At 41.1% G+C, this 16,938-nt stretch overlaps 1 protein-coding gene across 1 annotated transcript in view; it reads left to right on the top strand.

The window, feature by feature from the left end:
• CLASP1 (cytoplasmic linker associated protein 1) overlaps positions 1–16,938 on the top strand; it is a 172,979-nt gene that overhangs the window by 50,443 nt on the left and 105,598 nt on the right. Inside the window, exon 8 of the mRNA XM_050340577.1 lies at positions 1,048–1,115. Coding sequence (XP_050196534.1) covers positions 1,048–1,115 — 68 coding nt within the window. The remainder of the gene's footprint in view (positions 1–1,047; positions 1,116–16,938) is intronic.

Raw genomic sequence — 16,938 nt, 5'->3', positions numbered from 1 at the left:
AGATTAAATTATTTTAAGATTTTTTCTATATGCTCTGCATGTATAGAGAGGACACTTCAAATTAGCCTGTGTTTGCGCTAAAAAACACAGTAAAAATAGTCAGTTTTAAGGTTTTATTAAAAAAAAAAACAAACACCCCCCCAAAAAAAGTCCCTAAAAAACCCAAACAAAACCCAACCAACCCTACATCAAAACCAAAGCTGTGTTCCTCTGCTCTGCCATTTCAGGTAAGAAAGCTGCTCTGCATCTTGCCTCCAGTGCTCAGGGTGGAGCATGGTTAGACCTGAGGCTGGAGGAGGTGGCACAGGGGAGGGGAAGAGGTGGTTTTGGAGGTGGGGTGCATGCAGATGGAGGCAGCACTGTTGCCTCTTGTTCTCCAGTGAAAACATCTGCTCCCACAATGTGGCTCAAAGTAATAAACTCTCTGGGAAGGAATAATGAGAGGTGATAGGAATCTTCTGCTCCACCAGGCCTGTGACATAAATGGGAAAGTGTCAGGGGCAGAGACAAATGTTGCGTGAAGTTGTTTGTTAGGTGTGTGTCTTGTGGTATTTCTGCAAATAGCTAAGATAGGCAAAGTGGTGATGAACTGGAAATGCATCTACAATTAGCCACGTCACATCTTCAGTAATGTAGTATTTCCAATTATATCTCTTACACCTCTTTAGTATCAGTTGTTTCTCAGTTCTTCTAATCAGTTGTTGCATGTTGATATTTTTTTTTAAATTTTAAAATAGCTTCCTTCCACACTGACACTTTGACCGTGCTCCCAATGAGCTGAGTGAAGCCAAATTTGTCCGATAACATCTTCAGATGTTAGAAGATAGCTGCCCAGGGAAGTGGTGGAATCACTGTCCCTGGAAATGTTTAAAAGCCATGTGGATGTAGCACTTCAGGACATGGTTTAGTAGTGAACACAGTGGTGCTGGCTTAAAGGTTGGACTCGATGATCCTAGAGGTCTCTTCCAACCTTAGTGATTCTATGATTCTAATATTCCTAAAAATAAATTCAGTTGTTCATTGTGTATTCCTTTAACTTTCAAACAGGTTGAATGTAATTTTTACAAAATTCGATGAGGTCCAAAAATCTGGAAACATGATCCAGAGTTCAAGTGGTGAGTAGAAGTACTTCTATTCTCTTTTGGTGTTTTTAGCAATTTTCACTAGTATTTTGCTTACTTTAGTAACAAGTGTTGATTACTACTTTTTGTATTGATAAGCTTATGAGCTAGAAAGTAATCTTAATAGGTATCGCTCCTTGTTTAGGAATAGATTTTTGAGAGAATTCTTGGTGAGGAAATTCATCCTTTGCCAGGAGCTGAGTAGAGCAGAGATGAAGAACCTGAGTTCAGAACTGCGGGTTCCTATCAAGCTCACACCCTCTGCAAGGCCAAGAGCAGGAGAGGTGATGTCCCCAGTCATTCCCACCATGCTCTCAGAAGCCAAGAGGGCTGAGAGGTCTTTGCTCTTTTAAATTGAAAAAAAATGTCCTTTTCACTTCTAGGCACCATTCTTGTTTCCGTATCAATTTTTAAATACAGTAGACTTCATCCTCGCAGGAAATAATAAAATCAACTTATTTGAAAATCCTGAAGTTATAGTTTGGATTATTCAGAAACGTGATGTGATATTCTCTTGTATGTTTGGGAACAATGAAGGCCTAGTACAGGTTTCTCAAATGGAATGGGTTAAAATTATCCCTTTGCATAATGTGGGAAAATTTTGTCTGTACAGGTAGATGAGGCTTACAGGGGTAAAAAAATGCAGTTGAGAAACAAGTGTCCTTGTACTTGTTTGAAAGAGGGGGAAAGTAAATATTTAATCCCTTAGCAAACTTCTTAAGGTTCACAACCTCCAGGTGATTGCTCTGAAATCCTAACTGAAACGGAAACAAGCTTACTGCTGATCCAACTTCTCTGCTTTCCACTTGGCTAGGCTAAAGTAAAATTTTTTGCTAGCAGTGAAGTAGAATGGGCTTTCAAAAAGAGAAAAAGCAATCTGATGCACCATTGTACTGTGTGTGTTGCTGTTGTTTGGAGTTCTATGAGACAGACTTGTGATCTGCAGTAAGACATATTGCTTCATCTAAAGCACCTGTGTATTAGATCTTCTACTTTTAGGCTTCACTGGAAACTGTTTTTTCCTTTATACCCCTTGGCCACTGTTTTGGTGAATTTGAAGATAAAACTTTTTGCGCATTGAGTGCCTGAGACCATATGATCCCCATCTCCTGTCCTTGACTTCACTGGCAGGCTTTTAGTGCTTCCAGACACAAGTACTCCTGTCTTCCTCACCTTGCTTAACCTGAGCCTCTGGTGTCTCCCTGGCTGGATGCAATCCCTGGAGTCTGTTTGTGTGTTTGCATTTCTCCTCCATTGCATCTCCTGTGTGGACACTGAGACCAAAAAGTAGCCAGGGGAAAAGGAGATGGTGAGAGTGGAGGAGTGGTAGGGGATCAAAGAGAGCAAAGGCTAAGATCTCCTATTGCTCTGCCAGAACATTTTCATCTTCCCTAACAATAAAAAAGTCTGTAATTGCAGAGTTAAAGCAGTTCTCATTTGTTAAGCTAATAATGACACCATTACTTACTAACATATTTTGTGTGTGTGTTTGAGGGGAGGGTTGCGTTTCCTGTAGTGCCATAGGCTGGTTTGTTTCTTCCTTGCCCCCCAAGCACACACAAACACAGCACACATGCTCGTCATATCTCATGTGTCAACAGCTCTGTGCAACTTTCAGTTTATCTTGGGGAGGTTGTGTAAAGCCAGCGAAGGAGGCTTATCTTCACCCATGGTCACAAGTTTATTAATGGCCTAGAGACAAGCTAAGTTTGTCAGGTTTCTTGTGTCCCTGACACCTTCTGCAGCTTTTGAACAAGGGTGACACTTTCAGCAGTTGTCAGAGTCACCAGGGAAGGTGATGATAAATATTGCACATCCAAAAGATTTGCCTTTCCCAGGAAATAGTGGAAATAGCTCTTAGTTTTGTTAACCCTTTGAGTCTGGCAGAGTGGTCGTGTGGGTGAGTGAGTCTGTGCTTTTCTGGTGGGTGGCCAAGAGCAAGGTGTTGGCTGAAGGGTCACTCATAATTGAGCAGTGGAGCTGTGCTAATTACAATGAGACTTGAAAGGGGTTGTCCAACCTGTCTTATTGCAGAACTGGACAGGTGGGAAAGCAAATGTGGCTTCTGGAATAGTGGAATAGGGTGAAAACTGGTCTCCTGGCTCTGAGACAAGACTGCAGTGTGGGATAACAGTTTCCTCTACCAGTTCGCTGAGTATTCAAGTAAAAGAAAGCAATTGCAGCAGCACTGTTTGTATATCAGGAGTGTTTTGGAGATAAGGGAGTTGCTGTAAGTTGTTAAAAGAGTTCCTATCTTGTTCCCAAGACACAAACAAACAGAAATCTTGCTCAGACTGCCAGAAAAGCAGCTTAAAATAATAGGACACTTTCACAAACCTAAGAATAAATGTAATAAATGAACTCTAATCAGATTGTGAATTTCAAGTCTCTGAAAACAATTTGTGTTTTGTATTTATGTATCGTTCTATGTTTGTGGTCCATTAATGCTTCTTTGAGTTTATCTTGAATTGTTTATTTTGTTTGACTAGGCTTTGTTTTTATCATTTAGTAACACAAGAATCAAATGCATAGTGGGGTGGGGGAGGTTTGCATAGTAATCTGAGGTGTTTCATTTAGTCAGAGGGAGGTTTTGGCATGCCCAAGTATGCTGCTTGTTGCTAGGCTACCAGCAGCCCTTATAGCTAGAATATGAAGTTAAAATCCACGCTGGATTTCTCGATGATTCTCAGTGCATCTCTGTTTTGTTATTTGGCATATAATTAGTCAGCCTCTTGAAGCAAAAATTATAGTTTTTCTCCCTTTGGGCTTTCAGCAAGCTAATTATTTTCTGTGTAACTGCTTTTGCTAATTATGCAGATGCCTTATTCCCCTGGGACAAATACATTTTCAGCATGAAAGAGCCAATAATTGCCAGCTAGTCAGCTGCTGTCTTCGTGTGGCATTGTGTGATGATCTTTAGTTGGATGTGATACAGAGAGAGAGGCTATTGGACACAGACTCCAAGGAATTCATGCTGCATGGATTTCCTTGGAATTATCTGGAAGGACCTTAACATAAAGTGTACAGGTTTTCCATGGATTTGAGTTGACTTTGGATCAGACCATGACTCCAGAAGGCTTTATAATCAAGTTTCAATACAGATTAATAATAAAATAAGTGATCTACTGAGAGATAATAGGCTGATAGCAGTTGATGACCCAAACCAAAGCTATCAGTAACCAAAATATTTTGGGATGTTTTTTATGCTTTTGATCATTGTGCTATATTAATATTACGTTCTTTGATGTAAACCTTCTTCTTTTTTTTTTTTAATATAGGTCACACAATTTTGGGAGATGCTTCTATATTTATGTGTGCAGGGATACTGCAGTGCTGTGCCTGTGGGAAGGGAGGGAATTGAACTTTCTTGTTGGTGATGAATTTTGACTTCGGAGAGCAAGATTTAGGGACAGTGGAGATGGTAGTGGTCTTGGGCTGCAAGAGAATCAAAGCAGGAGATCTTATAGTCAGAATTCTGGAGCTGAGATCTCTCCCCCGCTGATGCTTGCACGGAGTGAGGTGAGGGGAGGATGCAATTTTGGTAGCTGACTGTATGAGTGTGTGTTCTAAGAGTGAGCAAGTTAATTAAAATAGTGCTAAAATAGAAGATCCGATAATTTCAGTTAGTGAACACCTATGAAGAAGGAGCAGTGCTGCTTTTCAGTAGAACTGCATCTATATATGAGAAAATGTATAAGATAAATACCCTATTTGCTAAGTGTCTGTTTAGGCAGTTGAGAACTTGGAGTCACTTAGATGGAAACTAGAACTGTTTTAGATTTCTGTGCTTTGCTAGTAATAAAGTTGAGTAATTGAATGCTATTTTGATATTTATTATATGAAGGAATATCACCCACATTTGCCAAGTATTGCCATGCATCTGGGGGTGGGATATTGTTTGTTTGTCAGCACACATCCAAGCAGAATTGCAGACTGGAAGGAGGGACAGCTGTCTGTGGTAACACAGAGAGATTTTGAACCAGTAAATGCTGTGTTGTGCTTTTCTGCATTCATTCCTCCTTGTGCAATTTAAATTCCATTATGGCTTGTTTTCTGAATACGGTTTTCAGGTTTTCAAAGAAACAGAAAATTCATTTAATTGACTCAGCATTCTCATGGCATGAAAAAAGCAAGTAAATACCTCTTCACCTGTGTGGGACCTGAGAGAGGAGTAAGGTCTGATATCTGAGTGAGCACCATTAAGTGACAGTACATCCTTGTGGAAGGTATAAATGGACAAGGTGAGCTCTGCTCCCTTTCTGGCAGCTTTGTAAATAAGTATATTGCTGCCTCCTGGATCTTAAACTCTGAAATGTAGAAGGGAGGGGTGTGAGCAAGCAGGCACAGGAGGACACATAATGCTCAGCTGAATGCTGAGCAGGCTTTTATTTTGGAGGAGAGGTGGCAATCGCCTGCTAGGTCACACAGCGAAGTGGTGTAGGAGGGTGGCGAGTTTACTGCTGGTTAAGTTGCTGAGAGACATGTACTGTGGGGCTGCTCCCGGAGCACAGAGCCCTTCCCCAGCATCTCACCAGCACTGCAGAGAATGACTACAGGGAAAGGTAGGTGTTAATGAATGTGCCACTGGGATGGATGTGTTTATTTGTTAGTGTCTGAATATTTGACTGTTCTGTTTCTTTTTAACGGTGTGAAGAGACTGAAGCAATCTTGCAGTAAAAGTGGAACTTTAAAAAAACAGCCTGGAAGCATCTATAGCCTGGTGGCATCAAGCTTGGTTTAAGCTTCTATAAATTGTGGTAAATGATCTGTTTGATGGGGTGGAGGAAGAGGATGTGTGCATATGTAAGGGAACGGAACAGGTAGTGAGAGGTGAAGGACAGGTATTTTCAGAAACCCTTCCTGGTCTGTGATGTTTTTGAGTGATCACTGAGACTTTAATTTCCTAGCTGTTACCTTTTGCAGCATTGGTTGGGAAGAGTATTTAAATTGGTTATGAGTACTTTTGAATTGGAATCACAGTTCCAAGAATGTGCCATATGGAGGATCGCTGTTTTTCCCTGCATTTTTGTGTTTTAACTGTGTTTCTGCAACAGAGGATTTCTGTGGTAGTCGGTGAGGAGAGGACCTCTGTATCTCTTCACCTGTGAAGAATTAATTTACAGGATGGAGGCATATATTGGATTTATTTTTGTTACATAAGGAGGCTGTGCTTTTTATCTTAGCTTTCAGAGGAGGTGATTTTTGTTAGCCATCTTTGCAAAAGCTGCATCATTTTTCTTTCCCCTTTTCTCTCCATTCACTGTACCTGTTGTCGTGTTGAGATCCTTACTATGTAGTAGACTAAATTTAGGAAGTCTGAGATTGTTGGTGTCTGAATTTTATAGAGCTTGGTTTTGTATTGATATTTACAGTGTCAAGGTGTGAGTTAACTGGCATCGTTTTATGTAACAGAAGGTGGAAATCACCTGGGCAAATTAAATGCTGTGGAATGGATACTACACGTTACAGTACATGCCATTTCTATGCACAGTTCTTCATTTTAGGGGCTTGGATCCTTTTGAAATATTATGTTTTCCAAGGCAATTATTGCATGTATTTTCAGAGGAGGCAGCGGATGCATGTGTGAAGCATTCCTTGTTCACTGTCAGTAAATGCCTCTCACCTTCAGGAAATAAACACAGAAACCGTCTAGGCTGGTCCTCCTTCTGCATCACCTGTCAGTGGATAGTGTCACCATCTACAGCTGAGAGACCTTTTCATTCTGCCTCCTCCTGTCAACATCAAAAGAGGAGTTGAGAATAATCCATTATTTTAATAAAGTTGGAATTGTGTTGAATAATTAATGTATTTAATGGCTTATTAAAGAAAACAAGCACATATTTGTTGTTGTCAATGAAGCATGATGATTTCATCCTACTGGGAACTTCTCAGCTTTATAGGATCAGCTGGTGGAATGAAGAGCCTGGGGCAGTAGTCCAGCCAGTCTTATCTGTTGGGAAATGTCTGACCTCCAGGTCACCACTGCTGGTTGTCAGAACTGTGGTAGTTGCAAATGTCAGAAGTGTGTAAGTTGTTAGTGCTATTGTGTCCTCTGGACTGAATCCAAAGTACCTTGACTGCAGGATTTCCTTGCAAAGAAGTGTTAGACCAGAGTTACTTTGATTGTGTGTGTCTCATCACTTCCCTAAGCCTGATGGTTTTATATGAACACACAGATGCTCTTTGGTCAAAGGTTCGGTGTAACTGAGCAGAACCATGTTGCTGCTAACATCACTAGCAGATGTGCATAAAATACAGGCTAAAGGAGTGGGCAGCTTAACGACAAGATGCTGCTGTTCACTGTGGGCCTCATGAGCAAAAGATTAACGTGTTAACACTTAATGGAAGTTAAATGCATGAATATCCTGCACATCTGGAATGAAATTTTTCGTGAGGGGCCTGATTTCTTTTTCCTTTTTGGTAAAAGTACCATTTGGATCTGAGTGACCTCAGTGGTTGTCTTAGAGAATACATGCAAGTCAGAACACATTGCAAGGGTGAATCTCCAGTCCAGTGTTCATAGAGAATTAGAATGAAAAAAATCCTACACACTTCCTGTGGAAACTGCAGGAACTCTGGTACAGCTGCAGAGGTGATCACAGTTCAGGAATCCTTAGCAGTTGCTGTTTTCTCTGCTATGGTCTTTTCCTCCCATTTCTTTCATGTGTTTTGGTGTCAGGTTGTTTCACCAGTGAAACAAAGCCTCGAATCTTCAGTGGTCATTGTCTTTAAAATCTCTGGACCAGTTTTCTGGTATCTTCTGTGCTGCTTTGCCCAGCTGGCTCTCCTTTGTAGATCCTCTGTTAGAAAGAGTTTAGGGATCAAAGCTGAAACAATATTAAATCCGGTGACATTTTCCCTTGAAAGGACTAACTCAATCTCATAGTTTTGATAGCTTAGCTTTGTCATTTATTGTATACAGAATCTTCCAGTGGCAAGTTTATCAATAGGATGGTTCATACACGTGCCCGTGCACACACATATTGATCACTGTGAATGTAACAGTGATTTTAGGTCAGCCTTTTAATACTCAACAGTTCCCTGAGAGATGGGAATACAAGTTATTTGACTATCCTAAAGGAAGGCTGGCACACTAAAGGGCAATCTGGTGTGAGTATCCCACAGCTGTATACTCTGCAGATTCATAAAGCTTATTTGGGTCATGTTTGTGTTTCACACGTTCTGACTTCAGCCCTTGTTGGGGGAGCACAGGAAAGTGCTTCAGTGAGTACAAGTGAAGGTATCACATGCTTTCTGCTGCTATGGAAAGAATTACAATATTGTTCTTGACATAGGAATTTTTGCCTGAGGCTCACAAATACTTCAGTCTCCACAAAAAGTGGCAGAGGAGGAGTGAGGGTCTTTCTCCTTTCTGTACCCTGGCTGGGTGCTGGGTTCTTGAGAGTAGTCTCCTGGTACTACTTTCAAATGAATGCTCTGGGCTGTTTTTATATAGAATCACTGTCCCAGTTAGAATTCAATTGCTATCCTTAATCAGCAGCCTCAGCAGTGGCCAAAGACTGCTTGGGGGAGAGATGAAAATTCTTGCACCTCTTGTGGAGCACTTTGATGAATTCCTTTGCTGCTGCTCTCATTTATTTGATGAGATTTGTTTTCAGGTTGAGCATGTAACAAGTGAACTGAGTTTAGCTGCTGTAATTAGCAGCCTCTGAGGACAGCACTCACCCTAAGGTAATTGGTGAAATACAGGATAGGCTTCTAGGGGCAATAAAAGTGCATGAGAAACGTGTTTTTCTTGCCAGTGATAAAGAACCTCCCTGCCCCTGTTTACTGTAACCACAGTGGCTGCAGCTTTCATAACTGTGAGATTGTATTCAAGTGTCTAAACTGAAGAGCACCTTGTTGATTTCTGAAAAGCCTAAGATCAAATGCTTGGGGGCTTGAAGGTCTTCTTGTACCTAGTCTCTTTCCATTTTCAGATCATTGACCTTGGGCTGGATGAGATTAGACTGTCGAGTCCATTTCTGAGAAAGACACACTAAACCAGATGGTGTGTCCAGTTTTAACATACAGTGGTAGAACAAAAACTGCGGTTATGGCCATGTGAGTTCGGGGCATGAAGAGGACCTTTTCCCAGTGCAGGAGCAGACAAGTGCTGATTTGTTACTCCAGAGAGAAGTACAGTTAATGCATTGTCTGCACTTGGCCCTGGTCTGGCATTACGCTGCCTTCCTCCTCCATTATGTTTGGCTGAAGTATTTTGTTTGTAGCTCAGATATAGTGATGTGAAATAGAACAAAACCAAGCTATAATAAGTAAAAACATCCTATTTTTGTAGTATTAAGACAGCAAATACTCTATAATGACTGGGCTTCTTCTGCCTGCTGAAGGAATTAATTCTGCCCTGCTGCTCTGTCAAAGGAATCCTTTGTTGCATTGTGAAAAGCAGTTTGAGTCTCTTTTTTGTTTATTCCCCTGAAGCCCCAAAACTGCAGACAGCCCTGAATAATCCTGGCTTGGTTTACACCCTGCGTGTAGCCTGCAGGGATCTCACTGCAGACAAATCTTCATGAGGAAAGCTGCTAATGGCTGCTGCTTTGCAGTTGGCCTTCAGAGTCAAGCCAGGTGAATTTTGGCACAAACAATGCACTACAGAGGAAGAGATAAATACCTGTCTTTTAGATGCTTGACATGGAAGTGTCTGGTGTTACATGCAGACACTGATGTCTAGGGAATATGAAACATATCTGGACTTCATTGGAGATCAGGATGGACAGTGGTTTGATAAGACAGTTTTGGATCCTTAAATGCAGAGGTTTACAGTAATATTTTTGCTCCAGATCTGGTCCCTTTGGTATTAATGGACTCTTTCTAATGATTTCAATGAGAAATGAACAGGACCCTTTGTAAATTGCTGGTAGACTATGTTATAAATAGCCTTGTATGAGTGTTTGAGGCATGGCTGCTCCTAGTCTTCCAGAAGGAAAGGGGAAATAGAAGATTTAGGTATGAAGCAGTGCTGGCATTCCTTCTGCTGATGTTTTCTTTATGCAGTTGGCAGCATTGGGGCTGTGTTTACCCCAACATAATGAGACTGCTCCATTTGGCTGTGGTGTGGGTACGTCTTTAAGAAATGAGTGTCTTCCACATACATCTCTCCCGAGTAATGGGGCTTCTGTCTAGTGGAGTGCTGGCTCATAATGAGACCTGACATTTCTAATTAGGTCTGCTTTATGAAGAATGGGTCTAACTCTGTTCTTGATCATTTGTATTTCCCCCCCTGACCTTCCCCCAGCTCTTGCTGGGGATCGGGGGCAGTCCTGGAGCCAGTCTGAAGAGGCAGGGCCAGGCACACTTCTTGCTGCTACAGCTCTGCCAGTGCACTTCAACTCCGATTTATGCTCCTGCTGTTTGAGTTCTGTGCTGGGCAGGAGCTGAATCTGCAGAGATTTCTAATCACATGGAGCTTCTATGATGTGGAGAGACAATCACGCTCCTTTTCACTGGAGACTTAAATAAGATCTGATCCCACGCTTCCACAGGCAAAATATTTATGCACCAGCTCACTGAAACTTATTCTTTGTCCCCTCCCCCTTAAGAAGCTCCATACTTGTCTCTAGTGTTTTCCTTAGATGTCTTTTTTTCTTTGCTTTTTTTTTCTATTTTTTTTGATGTGCTGGATCTTCTCACTGTAGTGGGATTTCTCCAGAGATTCCATACTGTGTCTTTGTATGCACATTGTGCTTCTTGCTTGCTGCTTCCTTTTATGTTGCTCCCTGTAGCTTATGTATTATCCAGGGCTCTAAAGCGGTCTTGTCCCTATTTTTGTCCAAACTATTTCTTGTTTATTGAAGTGTGGTATAAAGACCTCTGTTCACTCTGCCTGAGAGTGTGGGAGATGCAGTAGGATACTGGGGCAGTGGGAGCTTTGTGACAGACTGTGTAAAATACCGTGTCTTTTGTAAAAACCAGGCCAGGTGCTCCATCAGCTGCAGTGGGACGTTCCTTCAGGGCCTCCAGTGTGTGCATGGGGAAAGGGTTGGTCCTTTCCACCACCGTCTTTCCAGGAAAGCTGGATCAGAGAGCCATCTAAACCAGCATGTTTTACATGCCCTAAAAAATGGTGCATGGTACCAGTCAGAGGTAAGAATGCACCTGGGCTATGTTTGACAGTGTTCTGCACCCTTGGCCAGCGATGGTTTGGCATGGACGACGTTTCTGTGAAACAACACACACTACAAACACCAGGAAAAAGCTGTGATCAACAGCTCATCTTTTAATTTTTGGGCTAGAATCCTGACTTTTCTGTATCTGTAAGACCACTAATTCCAGAAAACCTCTGAATTAGAAACAAGACCTTTTTTATCAAGAGATTATCAGTTTTATGCAAGTTCCAGTAGTTCACATACTGCAGGGACTGAGGGGATGGCCCAGTACTTGGGGTTTTTTTCCCACGACTTGTTGTTTTTCACTTTGAAGTTGATGAATGAAACACTGGAACAGGATGCCCAGAGGATCCCCATCCATGGAGACTTTTAAAATTAGTCTCGATGAGGCCTTGAGCAATACAACTTTGTCAGCCCTGCTTTTGGAAGGAGATTGGATCACTTGACATCCAGAGGCTCACGTCAACCTAAATTATGCCATTATTTTATTTTTCCTTCTATAGGAGGCAGTAGGTATTGAAGACCTCCAGATTCATTCAGTGTTTCTTTTACTCAGTACTTTATAGCTGTGTGTGTCAGCAAGCTGAAGACACAGATTGCCAGTGTCATTTGAGGTGGTTTGTTTGTCTGTTGCCGAGCACTTCAGTTTATCAAGAGTGGTAACAGGGCTAAAGGCAGAAGAAAATGTGACCTCAGCTAACAACACAACCTGATGTCAGCATGAAAAGTCTGCTAGCCGCAACAGAGGCACTTCTATAAATGGCAGCCTGTATAATTTAATGCACATCCTCTGCTGATTTGGTGTTATACTAGAATTGGTGAGAATACTTCGCTCTGGTTTTATTGCTCTGTCATCAGTGAGTGTCTGACTGACACACAGTGAGTGTCAAGTTGCACAGGGGCATTTTCAGTGAAGCATTAAGGTGCAGATTGCTCTTTGATTTTAATACTAAAAGCCTAAAGCTTGATTTTTAAATGTGGATATATTCTAATTGTTTATCCGAGGAGCAGCTTGTTACAAATTAGTAGGTGAGCTGTATTTTGTTCCATTTAATCTTCATGCTGTTCTTCAAAATACTATTTTTAGAAGTCTTCTGAACCTTTACTTGTAACATTAAGCTTTATTTTGAAGACAGAGCTCTGTACTCCTTTTCTCCATTTAGACAACCTAAACATTTCTTGTAACTCAGGATGTTTGAATGCATTTTCTTCATCTCAGTAAAGTTTTTGACCTTCTTTCCTCATATATTTGCAAAAATAAGCTAAGTAAGCTTGTTTTAAGTGTAATGTAGGGGACTAAGAACCAACCCTCAAGTCAACAAACCCACACATATTCCAGCAAGAATTATAAGTGGTTCTTTGTGTCAGTGAGAGGGGATTTCCAGATGAATTAGTAGGACCCTGGTTCTAAAATTTAACCACAAAATTACTATAAAAAAGAAAAAGTGAGACTGGAAGTTCTCTGATCTATTTCCTCTCTTCTGTTTTTCAGTGGAGACTTCATCAATTCAGTCTCCAATTTGTTAAGTGGAGGAAAAGCATAGTGGGGGCCCTTGAAGCTTTTCATGAGAAAAAAGGCAAGGCAAACAGGTCAAAATGGCACTAATTGGAGCATTCACTTCTTATGGATGCCAGAAGTAAAGGTGGCATTGAAATTCACGTTTCCCAGTGCAAAACCCTGATCTTACTTGCTTTCAATCTCCCAGTGAAGCTAAAAGTGAGTCTATAGTTGTCCATTACATGCTGTGCTTCACATGTGCCGGTTCCTCAGTTTGCTAATTCTTCTATAAGTGAAGGCAAGCACAGATGGTTCCTAAAGAGGACCAGATGACTTACCAGCATGGTGGTGCATTTGCAGGAGTGAGACTTGAACAGGCTTAAGGCTGCTTTATTGTCATTGCTTTGAGTTCAGAATTTTCATTTAGAAAGTTTAAATTGCTAAGTTCTGTCCCCTTTTTTAGTTTGTGATTCATTTATGGCTTTTTTCATTCTAGCAAGATGCTTACTGACCTTTCAGTCATTTGTTGTTAAGGAGCCGTGCTCGTTATCTGTGCTACCTAAATGAGAGTGGGACATGTAAGGAGAAGTTCATGTGTAGGACATGCCTTAATTCCATAAGAGACTTAGGGTTCCTCTCTCCATAGTGCCAGGAGACAGAGTTGTTCTCATCCCTTCACAGACCCTTCAAAATAGATCATGCCAAGAATAGACCCTCGCCAGAGGGGCAGTGTGAGTGTAGTTTCATCTTTTTAGCTCAACTGACGTACTTTAGCTGGACTGAAAGCCCCCTGGGTACTGTTAATGTGCAGGTGAATGGCTCAGCGCTTGCTTCCCTGGCTAGCTTGTGCCTCCTAAGCATGGATTCAGTGTTTGCCAACATCTAGGGAACTGGTAGGATATGCACTATATCCAATGAACTGGAATGCTGCTGGTCACTCATTGCTGCAGGCTGCCACAGCAGTACAAACAGTAAATAGCTGTTGTATAACTGAGCCATTCGGTTCCAATCGGGGCGAAATAGTAATTCTTACCATTTGAAATTAAGTGCTCTGTAATGGAGGTGAGCAATTCAGGTGGCTCAAGTGACGTAAGTGGTTGATCTGTGAGCTTCAGATGAACCAGGCTGATCCTGCTCTCGTGTTTTGGGAGGCCCCAAACCTTCTTCTCTCTGAATAAACTGATACCTGGTAAAGCAGTTGGCCACATCTGAAGATTATCCCTAGGCAGAAGTCTCTTGCTTCTGTCTTACCTGCAAGTATAGAGGACTTCAGCACTCCTGCTTGTGAAAGGAATGAAGTGATCCAACAGCCCCTCAAGCTCTAACTGCTACTTGCCTTCTCCAGAAATGCTGAAGGTTTACCTACACATTGATCATAGAATTTGGGCTTAGGGGTTTGATAAGACATTATTTCCCCCCACACTTTATTCCTGTTTCTTCTCAATTTTGTCTGCTTCTGGAGGCAGGGTGCTGCTAACTGCTCCTTGCTCCCTGTGATCAGTTCTCAGCGACAGCTGCTGACAGATGGCAGTGCCCTGGGAGCGCTCCCTGTTATTTGTGTTAAACAACAAGGTACCAGCACCCTGTATTGCCTGCTAAAAATTACTGAATTGGGTGGAGAACGATTTATGCGGCTTTTTCTTTTGCAACCCAGTTTCCTGACATTTTTTGATATGCTACTACTGATACGCTTTTCTGTGTTCCTTCAGTTCACATCTTTATAGTCAATTGTTCATGCAAATTTTTTTTTTTAATGTTAGTTCTTAATACTGATTCTTTAGATAGTCTTAAGCAGTGCCTGGAGACAGCTGCTAATAATAAAAACTTGCTAATTCGGTGCTCATATCTGCCTCCACTTTCACACCTCCTCTGTGCTGTTACCACTTCCATATCTGATAACGTTTGAGTCATGGAGTTTGTGAGCATTTTTCAGTGTGTCAACAGATAGTAATCCTGCCTGTCAAAGTGAGTATTAACACTTAGTTACACAGAGCATAACACTGACATGGCCACTCCTGCTTCCGATTTGTGAAAATGTAAAGCAAATGCATAAGAGTCTGGAATCTGGCTGTTGATTCTAAGCAGTATTACAATTTTAAAAGAATTTACTTGCTCCTCAAAATCCTTTTACTTGGTGAATGATTAAATAGAAAAAATAGTGAATCTCTGCTCTCAAACGATTTTTACAACTGGTTTGGGACAGATGTATTTGCAGAGCTCGGAGTCACTGTGAAAGCCAGATATATGTACTTGTATAACACACACGAGTGTAGAGCTTCTCACATGTGACTGAAAGGCTACTGTGAAATTAATGGTGTGGAAGGACCGTTATTTTCCTAGTTAGATTTTACACTTTAACACATATTTAATTTTGAACAACTTACTCCCATTTTTTTAATATTCCCCAAATCATGTACTCCTTTTTGGTAGGTGTAAGAGGAGCAGCCATATATCAAAAGGTCTTTCACATGAAATTTTCAATGTTAATGCTAGAAAGCAGAATCAAGCCATCTTAGTCTTGGTGCATCCTTGTAATGCTTGTACCTCTGACCTGCTGCTCCTGTATCTGAAATGAAATGTGTTCAAAATCAAATATTTTAATACTTTGACGTGTTATTCTCTTTGGTTGTTGCTCTGGAATGTAAATGCTAGGTGTGTCTGGATGCCTTACACTGCATGAGACACAGAGTGCCTTTAATAACCTTCAACTTGGGCTTTTTGTCTCATGCAGTACACAGATATATTACAAAACATCATGCATTTGAGTGAGTACCTGCAGGGTGTTTTACCTCTTGTGAAACAGAAATGGTGCTTCTCTGCTCTGAGTCATGTCTTTGTCCTGTACAAGAATGTGAAGAAAGATGACAACAAAATGATCTGAAAATAAAGACTTAATAAAAATGGGGCTATAGGAAATCATGCAAACGTGAGGAAGCAGCAGTCTCTGATTTCCAAGGTGCTTCGAAGATCTTTCTTTTCACATCTCTGTGACCTGATGGCTGCAAATCCTTACCCTGGGGTAATTATCTTCATAGCAAACTTAAAAAACAAATTTTTTTTCCCCAGTCATCACTTATGATAAACCTGAGTTCAGGAAAAAATTTCATCACTGCTACTGCACTGAGAAAGGCCCAGTAAGTAGTTGAAGACCATTATCTCAACCTGGGAGGCTGTTATAGATTTTCCAAGATAAAAGTGTCTCAGACTTCAACCCAATTGAGTTTATTTTGCCAAACAGCCTTGAAAGAAGCCTGTTTAGGATTAAAGCAATCTGTTAGTTTCTAGTTTTACTTCTGCTTAGGATTTATGCTCAAATGTTGTGCTACTTGGTTTTGCAGTTTGTTGCTCACGTGCTCTATTCTGTCACTAGCTGGTAGGATACTACAGTATTATGGATCCATTTTATCTTGATTTGTCTGCCTTGTAAGTCCCAGAGAGTAGGGGAACCTAAAGCTTTGGAGGCCTGTCCAGAAAATCTTCATGCATTACAGTACATGCCATAACTTGTCTGAACAGGAGAAAGGTCTAAATTTGTCATCCTTGATTCACCCTAGGTAGTTATGCTAGGCTTTGAACTTGTGTCTAGCAACTTATAAAATACCAGCCAAGAAGGCATTGTTGGAGGCAGCATTAGACATTTAAATTATCTCATGACTATGATAGTGTTTTAGTGATTTTTTTCACTTTCAACATCAAACTTGAGTGACTTCTTAACAGTGGAGAATAAAGAATCATGACTTCAGTCACTAGGAAGTATTTAATTGAATTGCTGGACTGAAAGGGATGCCTGACTCTTGCTTTTTAAGCATGATACGAGTTGATCTGACAAAGAAGGCGGCGCATATGTGCCGGTTCCCAGGATGGCTCACAAAGCACACAGCTTGTGAACTCCTGTTACGTGTTTTGCAGTCATTTCTGTCTTGTCTTCTATATTCCCTGTCTCACCTTCCCTGTGTGTTATAGAAACTTAATCTCTTTACCTCTGTTTGGACCCTTTCTAGAGCCCATTTCCATCTCCCAGTGCTTTAACTCAGGCTGTGTTCATCAAGTATCATACTAAGCTCTGTTACCTACATTTTGTCTGTGTTGGGTAGTCTGTGTTTCAGGCAAGCAGTAAAAATCCTTGTAAGTTTTATGGTTAATGAGTTTAAGCTTTAAGGTGAATTGTATATCCTATAACCAAAATAGGAAA

This window comes from Myiozetetes cayanensis, unplaced genomic scaffold (genome assembly GCF_022539395.1).
Source record: "Myiozetetes cayanensis isolate MyiCay16 unplaced genomic scaffold, myiCay2020 scf9, whole genome shotgun sequence".
Classification (NCBI taxonomy): domain Eukaryota; kingdom Metazoa; phylum Chordata; class Aves; order Passeriformes; family Tyrannidae; genus Myiozetetes; species Myiozetetes cayanensis.
Note: the sequence above shows the minus strand (reverse complement) of the source record. Positions and strands in the feature narration are given on the sequence as shown.